The following is an 11889-nucleotide window of genomic DNA, read 5'->3' as shown; positions in this document are numbered from 1 at the left end:
AAAAAAATATAACAAATCAAAAGGAAATATCTTAGGTAGTTATAAAAAAAATTTGTTTTTATTAATTCAATCAAAAAAAATTATGACAGTTTTATGTAACAAAAGTTTAAAAAATAACAACGCTTATCGATTTTAATAATTGTATTTTTTCATCTTGAGAATAATTTATCTAGATACGAAATATTTTAAGTATCGTTGAAAAAAATATTTCCAGTTAGCAGAAAAAAGTAGTGACATACACAAAAAAAAAAATTGTTTATATGTATATGAATAGATTGACTAAAATAATTAAGTAAATAATGTTCTTAAACTGAAGAATATCATAAAATAATACATTATTACAAATAATTTTTTTATATATACAGCTATTTAAAAATAAAATTGCCATTAGTTTTTCAGAATATAATATTTAATTAAAATTATGAGGTGTAAAATTGAGGTGAGTAATACACTTAGTATGAAGTAGTTTATTAGTATCTATAATTTTATTTTATTCTAGAACTGGCAATTGATATATTTTTTTATGATAATTTCATTTTTGATATTTAATGAAGGTAAATTTGATTTTATATTATTTATGTCTATTAGTAGATTATCAAATTAATTTCTTAACTTATATCTAATATGTGAAATATTTTCAAAAAATATTAGATGGTCTAACCCTCATATGAGGGTGATAAGCCCTCCATAAGAAAAATACTTTCCATAAATCAAATTTTTTATAATGTTTAAAAACTTTGATTTTGATTCATTGGTTTACATTTCTCTATTTTCTTATCAAATTAAAGGCTGACATAATAAAATAAGTCATTAATCGATTTTGAAATTTTTATTAGATTTTTAATTATTTAGTAAATTTAACAGATGTTATATTATCTAAGAACAGTATATTGGGCTATCTTAACATATTATGGTCATAAAACATATCAATAATTATTGTAATATAATAATCATAGATTAGTTAAAATTTAAAAATCTATCAATATATTATTGGTTGAAACACCACTAAATTAAAAAATTGATCATTAATGCGAGGTTAAGACTGAAAAAATAACTTTAATAAAGATAATGTTAAAATGAATTATAAAGTTGACACGACTTACATCGCATTAATGTAGTCGACACTCAATACTTGAGAGTAGAAACCCGTGGGCTGTGTATTAGTAAGCAAGAACAGTTTATTTAAAATATACTAACCGAAAAACGAACACAATTAACAATAATCTTCGCATAATATCGTGGCACTATCGCTAGCATCGGTGACGCAGTGTCCAGCATGATCTTCGGGGGTTAAAAAGTTAGCAGCCTTAATGGCAATAGTGCGTGGGTTGGGTTTGGTTGGAAAAAGTCTTTTGTTGGGTATTGAAAAGTAATTACGTGAATAAAACTTCTTTGTTATATACAAAAAAAAATTCTTACATTAAACTAGATCAGTAGTCGGCAACCGGCGGCCCGCGGGCCGTATCCGGCCCGCGTGGCTATTGAATACGGCCCGCTTTAAATTCTAAATCGACTAATTTAATTGAATATCATTTTGTATAAATATAATTGAACGTTGCGTTTTTGGTACGGGTATTTTATATAAGTCATATTATTATTTTAAGTTTTAGATAGTATTTTTTTGCATAATAAATAATGTAATTATAAATTTTTTTTTTTTATCTGGCCCGCGAACTCTTTTTAATTTGTAAATGTGGCCCGAGAATTAAAAAAGGTTGCCGACCACTGAACTAGATAATTCTATCGTAAATTATCTGAATAGGTCAACTCAATATTTAAAATGATGTTATATTAAAAGTATTTTTTTAATTTTAATTACAAAAATGTTTTAATATGAATATATTTTTCAAAATTAACTTCTTTATTTAACCCTTAAGCAGGCACGTACCTATTTTTAACGTTCATAGTCGCGTGGGGGTCTATTAGACCCCATTTCTAAAAAAGTATAAAATATGTACAAAAAAGTTCATTTTTTTTAATTCAAAGACATTATTTGTTACTATATGATATTTAAATATGGATAAAAATTAAAAAATAAATAAATTACAAAATTATGTGTATTAATCAAAATTATATTATAAAAAAAATTTAATTTTCAAAATTTCATTAAAAAATTTTGGTTTGTAAAACAATTTTTTTAACTGCAAAATCTTATTTTTAAGACTGTAAATAAAAGCTTTTACTATTACAAAATGTATGTATTAAAAATCTATCAATAAATTATTGGTTGAAACACCACTAAATTAAAAAATTGATCATTAATGCGTGGTGAAGACTGAAAAAANTATTATTGGTTGAAACACCACTAAATTAAAAAATTGATCATTAATGCGAGGTTAAGACTGAAAAAATAACTTTAATAAAGATAATGTTAAAATGAATTATAAAGTTGACACGACTTACATCGCATTAATGTAGTCGACACTCAATACTTGAGAGTAGAAACCCGTGGGCTGTGTATTAGTAAGCAAGAACAGTTTATTTAAAATATACTAACCGAAAAACGAACACAATTAACAATAATCTTCGCATAAAATCGTGGCACTATCGCTAGCATCGGTGACGCAGTGTCCAGCATGATCTTCGGGGGTTAAAAAGTTAGCAGCGTTAATGGCAATAGTTCGTGGATTGGGTTTGGTTGGAAAAAGTCTTTTGTTGGGTATTGAAAAGTAATTATGTGAATAAAACTACTTTGTCTATGCAAAAAAAATTTTTACATTATACTAGATAATTCTATCGTAAATTATCTGAATAGGTCATCTCAATATTTAAAATAATATTATATTAAAAGTATTTTTGTAATTTTAATTACAAAAAAGTTTTAATTTAAATATATTTTTCAAAATGAACTTCTTTGTTTAATACCAATATATTCAAACAAAATATTTATAACTAAAGAAAATAGAGAAGGAAAAAAATTTAGGCATCTTATTTATTTGCTTACATAATTTTAAGTAATCTAATTAAATTTGAATACAACAAAAAAAATTTAATTAACGTGCTCATTTAGGTATTGAAAATAAATATTTGGGTGGAAAAAAAAAATGCCCGTTTGAAAATGGTACCACAAAAAAAGCTGCTAAAATTGGTGACCTAGAAACATTAAAACTAGCTTACGAGAGTGGTTGTGAATGGGATGAATACACGACTACAGAAGCTGCTGCGAATGGACATTTCGAATGTTTAAAATATGCACATGAAAATGAATGTCCGTGGGATGATATCACAATAATAGCAGCCGCTTTTTATGGTAATTTAGAAAACTTAAAATATATTCATAAAAATGGCTGTAAATGGAATAAAAAAGCAACAAAAGTTGCTGCTTTATATGGACATTATGAATGTTTAAAATATGCACATGAAAATGGCTGTAGCTGGGATGAAGAAACAACTAGAGATGCTGCTGCAAATGGACATTTAGAATGTTTAAAATATGCACATGAAAATGGATGTCCATGGGATGTAAGTACAACGATATATGCTGCAACCAATGGACATTTAGAATGCTTAATCTATGCACATAAAAATGGATGTATTTGGAATGCAGAAATAGCTAGAAAAGCTGCTTTGAATGGACATTTAGAATGTCTAAAATATGCACATGAAAATGGATGTCCATGGGATGTAAGCACAACGATATATGCTGCAACAAATGGGCATTTAAAATGTTTAATGTATGCACATGAAAATGGATGTCCATTGGATGTAAACACAACGATATATGCTGCAAAAAATGGATATTTAGAATGTTTAATCTATGCACATGAAAATGGATGCCAATTGAATAAAGACATAACTAGATATGCTATTATAGGAGGTAATTTAGATTGTTTAAAATATGCACATGAAAATGGATGTTTATGGGATGCAAGTATAACGATAGCAGCTGCAAAATATGGGCGTTTAGAATGCTTACGATATGCACATGAAAATGGATGTCCATTAGATGATGTCATAACTATGGAGGCCGCTGCAAAAGGACATTTCGAATGTTTAAAATATGCATATGAAAATGGATGCCACTGGAATAAAGACATATCTAGATATGCTGTTATAGGAGGAAATTTAAATTGTTTAAAATTTGTTCACGAAAATGGATGTACCTTGTATGATGACATAACCATAGAGGCTACTCTAAGAGGTAATTTAGAAATTTTGAAATATGCATATGAAAATGGATGTCCATTAGACTATGACATAACTGTAGAAGCTACTATAAGAGGTAATTTAGAAATTTTGAAATATGCACATGAAAATGGATGTCCATTAGATGATGAAATAACTATGGAAGCTACTCTAAGAGGTAATATACAAATTTTAAAATATGCACATGAAAATGGATGTCCATTAGATGATAACATAGCTATAGAAGCTACTTTAAGAGATGATATAGAAATTTTAAAATATGCACATGAAAATGGATGCCCATTAGATGATAGGATAACTACTGTTGCTATCGAGAAAGGTTATTTTGAAATTTTAAAATATGCACATGAAAATGGATGTCCATTAGATAATAGAATAACAACTGTGGCTATAGAAAAAGGTTATTTTGACATTTTAAAATATGCACATGAGAATGGATTTTCTTGGCCTGAAAGAACAACAATAGCAGCTGCAAGTTTTGGTAATTTAGAATTTTTAAAATATGCTCATGAAAACGGTTGCAAATGGGATGAAGGTACAATAGTTACAGCAGTAATGAATGGTAATTTAATAATTTTTAAATATCTACTTGAAAATGGATGTCCTTGTGATGAAGAAACAACACAAGTTGCTGTCATTTATGGTAATTTAGAATTCTTAAAATATGCTCATGAAAAGGGTTGCAAATGGGCCAATGACACAATTAAAGCTGCTGCTTTTAATGGTTATTTTGATTGTTTAAAATATGCACATGAAAATGGATGTCCATGGGATTATGACACAACTAGAGTTTCTGCAGCAAGTGGTTGTTTAGAATGTTTAAATTATGCTCATGAAAAGGAGTGTCCATGGCATGAAGAAACATTAAATACAGCTGCCGCGCATGGTAATTTAGAATGTTTAAAATATACATATGAACTTGGATATAAATGGAACGGAGGTACGATGAGAGGCGCTGCTGCAAATCGACATCTAGAATGCATCAAATATGCTTATGAAAATGGTTGTGAATGGGATGAGGGTACAACAAGGGAAGCTGCTGCAAGTGGTTGTTTTGATTGTCTGAAATTTGCTCATAAAAATGGATGTAATTGGGATGAAGGTACAATAGTTACAGCTGCCATGCGTGGAAATTTAGATTATTTAATATATGCCCACGAAAATGGATGTAAATGGGATGAAGGCACCACTAGGCTTGCTGCTGCAAATGGTCAGTTTCATTGTTTAAAATACGCCCATGAACATAATTGTCCATGGAGTATAAATACCATTTATGAAGCTACTAGAAAAGGTTTTATTGAAATAATCAAATATGCTAACGAGAATGGCTGCATTAATTAGTTTTCTGATAAATTATTATTTATTTTTTACATTCCATTACATTATATTTTAAATCGTCATGATCTAAATGATAATAATTATATTGTGAGTAATCATGTAATTTTACTTGCATAATAAATACTATTTTTGAAATTATATCCAAAATTCTTAATAATAAATGTCCGATTTTCCAATCATGTATTTAAAGTTTATAACACAATAAATACAAAAGAAAATATTCATAATTAGTTACAAAAATGCTACATTGCTACACAAATTTTTATAATTTATTTAATAATTACAGTAAATATGTATAGAATTAACCTGTATATTAATAATATATACTGGTAATTCTAAAATGCTCTCACAATTCATTTTTTATGTAATAGATCATAAAAATATATGGATTATAATTGAATTATTTTTTATATAAATGTTAAATTACTTCAAGACACGGTTTATAAATTATAACAAACTTATTACAAATTATTGTATTACTAAAAAATAATATTTACAGTTTATTTAAAGGAAAAACAATATTACATTGCGGTCGCGGCAAAGTATGGACTTGGCAGAGTTGCGACAAATATAGATGGTATCTGAGTATGATTAAAATCACTATCATAAGAAACGCTCCGAAACAAATTTTTTAACGCGAATAAAAATGTTCAGGGATTGATGCAATATTTTCTATCATAAATTTTCGTTACTTAGGAATAAATACACTGTATTATAAGGAACTTTCATCAGAAGCTAAAATATACTTTTCTAAATCAACCTTTCGCCCTGTTTTTAAATGTGCAATTAAACTTTTTCTATTACTTGTGAGTTTTAATATTATTAGTAATTATTTATTACTTATTATTGAAAAATAAATATTTACATATAAAAAAAAAATTATGAAGAACAAAATAAATTTGTTTTAAATTAGTACTGATTTTGATTATTAATATGTTAAAAATATGGAAAACGACATATTTAAACTATTTTTTTAATCGTTTAAAGTAGATTTTTGTGAAAGTTTATAATAAAATAAATAAATTCATTACTATAACTTTTCGCTCAACTTGCAAGTTTGAAATTTACATTATTAAATAGAAAATTTTATGACAATTAAAAAAATTGTATTGTTAAGATTAATATGCAGTCAGGAAATTTTATAATCACTAGTTTTAGTAAATTTATCAGTAAAGCTCAATTTTTTTAAATTTTTATCGTAATAGATCACTTAAATTGAAATAATTGTAATAAATTCTTAGTAAAATTTGGTGTTTAAAAAGATTCTACAATTGAAATATACAGAACTGAGTTAATTATAATGATTTACTTAAACTAAAACAACTAATCAATAAATAATAATTAAAAAGATCTATTCGATAGAGCGTATTAAAAAATGTTGTAATAATTGTAAAAATCCATTGTTAAATTCAGGTGAACTAAAACTTATTATTTTTAGAAATGATTTATACAACAATATGTTACCAAAAAAATTGGAAAATTATAAACTGGTAGTAGCACACGCACATAGATTAAAAATATTTATAAATTACAAAGTAAAATGATTTAATTTTGTAGTGGAAACCTATAATCAAATCAAACTTAATTCGTCAATAAATACCTTGTTATAAAACATTTAAAACATTATAAATTAATGATTTTAATAGGAGAACATGGGATATGTTTAATAATACTGTTTAATTGGTAAAATATAATTTTTTTTCAATATTTAAGGGTAATATCTTCAACTAGATACGATTGTAATCATTTGACGCATCATTGAAAAATGTAGATCAAATGAGAGCTGAGAATTTAAATGATAGACACAAAAAGAAACCATATAGTAAAATAATTTTAATATGAATAAGAAATTTCTTCTCACGAAGGGTTACTACAGAGAGAAATCCTTGATCTTTATTGAAGTTATTGAATTTAAATAAGATAAAAATCAAACTAGTTAAAAATTTGTTTTTATATCAAAAAGGATAAAGAACAAAATGCAAAATATTCATCTCACAGGCGGGTCGAGCCTTGTACACTAAGCCTTAGAATCATAAGTTTTAACGATTCGGCAACCATACATCGCATTAGTCAACCGAATAAAAATGGCATTAATGCTAGTTCAAATTTCAAAGTTATTTTTCTCGACATTTTTCTACCAAACAAAGAGTTTCAAAAATAATAATTAATGAAAAATAAAATAATTTATAAAATAACTCATTTCATGTGCATGAAAATTTTAAAAATATTATGAGAAATTTTCCATCACGTAAGTATTAAAAATAAAGAAAATAAAAAATTAGCTAAGATGATTCAATTTAATATTAATATAAATAATAAATCATATTAAAATTTATTATTTAACTGAAATTTTGTAAAAATAATGTTACATTTTTTTATATTTTTACTCAATAATAAGTTTTCAAATCACGTATTGCTCATACTTAATTTAAAAGTATGAATAATAACGTCAATGCATTTCAAAATAAATACATTCAATCAATTGTACTTTTTAAAAATGATCAAAAAATTTAAATATCATTATTTTAGATTACTATTTTAGTATTACTTAAAAATAAATACAATGTACGTAGGTGACACACACACAAAAATAAAAATTAAAAGTTGGATCGTACCAAAATAATATATATAGTATATAGTATAAAAATATAATTTTATTCTACAGTATAAAAAATAAATTAATAATAGTATTTGTATTAAAAATTCGCTAGATTTGATTAAATTAAGAATGTGTTTATATAAATCCTGATGTCCCTTATTTTTTTAAAATGTATATGAAGAGATTGACTAAAATAGTTAAGTAAATATGTTTTTAAACTAAATAATATCATAAAATAATACATTTTGACAGATAATTTTTTATATAAACACTTATTTAAATAAAAAATTGGCATTAGTTATTCAGTATATAATATTTGAGTAAAATTAAGAGGTGTAAAATGGAGGTGAGTAATCCACTTAATATGAAGTACTTTATTGATATCTAAAAGATTATTTTATTCCAGAACTGGCAATTGATATATCTTTTTATAATAATTTCATGTTTGATATTTAACGAAGGTAAATTTGATTTAAATAATTTTATTAAATAATTATACTATCAAAAAACAGTTTATAGGGCTATCTTAACATATTATGGTCATAAAACATATCAATAATTATTGTAATATAATAATCATAGATTAGTTAAAATTTAAAAATCTATCAATAAATTATTGGTTGAAACACCACTAAATTAAAAAATTGATCATTAATGCGTGGTGAAGACTGAAAAAATAACTTTAATAAAGATAATGTTAAAATGAATTATAAAGTTGACACGACTTACATCGCATTAATGTAGTCGACACTCAATACTTGAGAGTAGAAACCCGTGGGCTGTGTATTAGTAAGCAAGAACAGTTTATTTAAAATATACTAACCGAAAAACGAACACAATTAACAATAATCTTCGCATAATATCGTGGCACTATCGCTAGCATCGGTGACGCAGTGTCCAGCATGATCTTCGGGGGTTAAAAAGTTAGCAGCGTTAATGGCAATAGTGCGTGGGTTGGGTTTGGTTGGAAAAAGTCTTTTGTTGGGTATTGAAAAGTAATTACGTGAATAAAACTTCTTTGTTATATACAAAAAAAAATTCTTACATTAAACTAGATCAGTAGTCGGCAACCGGCGGCCCGCGGGCCGTATCCGGCCCGCGTGGCTATTGAATACGGCCCGCTTTAAATTCTAAATCGACTAATTTAATTGAATATCATTTTGTATAAATATAATTGAACGTTGCGTTTTTGGTACGGGTATTTTATATAAGTCATATTATTATTTTAAGTTTTAGATAGTATTTTTTTGCATAATAAATAATGTAATTATAAATTTTTTTTTTTTATTTGGCCCGCGAACTCTTTTTAATTTGTAAATGTGGCCCGAGAATTAAAAAAGGTTGCCGACCACTGAACTAGATAATTCTATCGTAAATTATCTGAATAGGTCAACTCAATATTTAAAATGATGTTATATTAAAAGTATTTTTTTAATTTTAATTACAAAAATGTTTTAATATGAATATATTTTTCAAAATTAACTTCTTTATTTAACCCTTAAGCAGGCACGTACCTATTTTTAACGTTCATAGTCGCGTGGGGGTCTATTAGACCCCATTTCTAAAAAAGTATAAAATATGTACAAAAAAGTTCATTTTTTTTAATTCAAAGACATTATTTGTTACTATATGATATTTAAATATGGATAAAAATTAAAAAATAAATAAATTACAAAATTATGTGTATTAATCAAAATTATATTATAAAAAAAATTTAATTTTCAAAATTTCATTAAAAAATTTTGGTTTGTAAAACAATTTTTTTAACTGCAAAATCTTATTTTTAAGACTGTAAATAAAAGCTTTTACTATTACAAAATGTAATTTTATTAATTTTTCTTGTATTTCTTTGAGCTCAAACACGGTTTATATATATATTAATTTTATGTGTATTTATATTTATATAATCATTTTTCAGAATTGAATTTTTTTATTATTAATATTACAATATAATTTAATTATTATAATACGAGTAGGGTCAGGAGGGGTAATTGTGAGTAGTGGTAATTGTAAATGAGAAACCGATAATCAATGTGTTCACATTGCGACGCGATGTATTTATTACATGTTTTGTTCGTGTTTGTTCCATATCATCGAGTAGTGAAAATTCTCAATAGAATATTTATTTTTAAAACTTAATTGCACAGTCGGTGGCAGATCCACATAATCCCAATTCCACAATATTATATCTATTATAACATTGCATTTACGATAAAACGATATTTTGAAAATAAAAACAAGTCCAAAAAAAATTATAACGTTCATAGTCGCGTGGGGGTCAATATGACCCTTATCAATTTTCATGAATAATTCAAGTCATACATTTTTTTTTCGAAGGTATTTATTTATGAAAATCTTGTCAATATTACTATAAAAACCATCTTCTAAATTTATATTTATCTATGTATATACACTTTTTATGCAATATAATACATCCGTTTTTATTTATGTGGGGGTATGCTAGACCTCCACGCAACTGTTTAAGGGTTAAATAATAAAAAATAAAGCGAAACAAATAGTGTTTTCTAAATGGTATTATTTTAATAGTAATAAATAGTATCTTTTTTATTATACAGAGTGTTCAGTAAGTTAGGAAACAGTTAAATTGTTATAAACAATGAGTACAATAGAAATTCGTTTCCTTATTTACTGAACACTCTGTATAATTCACAAGATATAAATAATCTAAGAATTTATTAGTATTATTTTTTATCAGATTAATAAAGAAAATTCCAGAAAAACTTACAACAATCACATCTCATAAAATATTAACATATTACCATTGCTTTCAATTTTCAACAGTAAAAACCATAAGTCATAATATCTAATAACATAATTAATAAAGTGATTATTTTTTATGGGATCGCACCTTTGCCACGAACTGATGATGCTCCGACATTTACATACTTCGACATTTGACAAAGAAGTAATTGTTACGAACATCTGGTACTCCGACCATCTGATTCATAGGTTACCAAAATTATGACGGATTTTACTCCGACATTAAATTTAAAAAAAAAACCCAGCACAGGGGTGTCGCGGCACAGTNAAAACCCAGCACAGGGGTGTCGCGGCACAGTGGTGACGTGGCATATTTGGATCAAGTATAATGATATCTGACAGTGATTAAAATCACTATCATAAAAAACGCTTCGATGCAAATCTTTAGATAGTGTTTAATTTTAAAAAATAGGTGGATTATTCCAAAAGCAACATGATCTGCTAGTTCGTTATTAATATCCTGATTCAGATAAAGTATGTCGAATGAAAAAAGGGATTATTAAAAAATAGTATTTCCCATAAAAAAATTATATTGATCAATACACTTTTCAATAAGTAATAGCATTATAAAGTTAAAAATGTAAAAAATAAAATCGATAATTTTCACACAATAATAGCATTTGGTAGACATTTTCACCGTGAAGACAAAATAAAGTCCGAAATTTTTTTTTTACATAATAAAGTAGATTACATTAGCTTTAATTTAATATATATATAAAAGTGTCAGACCTTCCGGAACACTTTCAAAAGTTAAGTTGAAAAAATTAATTTTTTGTGAAAAAGTTGTCATTTAAAATCCCCCCCTGTGGGCAGGTAAAAAGTCAGATTTATAAAAAAAATATACCAAATGGTAGGTAAAGACATCATGCATCTACAAAAAAAAGAATTATATTGATCCATACATCTTTCGAGAAGTTATAGCATTATAAAGTTAAAAATAAAAAAAAGAATTTTTTTACAAAAATCGTATTTTTTTTATTAAGTTTAATGTCTGTTTTCACCATGAAGATAAAATAAAGTCCGAA

General features: G+C 25.9%; 1 protein-coding gene across 1 annotated transcript in view; it reads left to right on the top strand.

The window, feature by feature from the left end:
• Window positions 1-379: 379 nt before the first annotated feature.
• The window catches only part of LOC126901814 (uncharacterized), a 19140-nt gene continuing 7630 nt past the window's right edge, over window positions 380-11889 (top strand). Inside the window, exons 1-3 of the mRNA XM_050678612.1 lie at window positions 380-439; window positions 500-554; window positions 3011-4546. Of these exons, the coding sequence (XP_050534569.1) occupies window positions 422-439; window positions 500-554; window positions 3011-4546 (1609 nt within the window). The 5' untranslated portion in view covers window positions 380-421. The remainder of the gene's footprint in view (window positions 440-499; window positions 555-3010; window positions 4547-11889) is intronic.

Source organism: Daktulosphaira vitifoliae, unplaced genomic scaffold, assembly GCF_025091365.1.
Source record: "Daktulosphaira vitifoliae isolate Bord-2020 unplaced genomic scaffold, ASM2509136v1 Scaffold_3, whole genome shotgun sequence".
Lineage (NCBI taxonomy): Eukaryota > Metazoa > Arthropoda > Insecta > Hemiptera > Phylloxeridae > Daktulosphaira > Daktulosphaira vitifoliae.
This window is presented reverse-complemented; position numbering and strand designations above follow the sequence as displayed.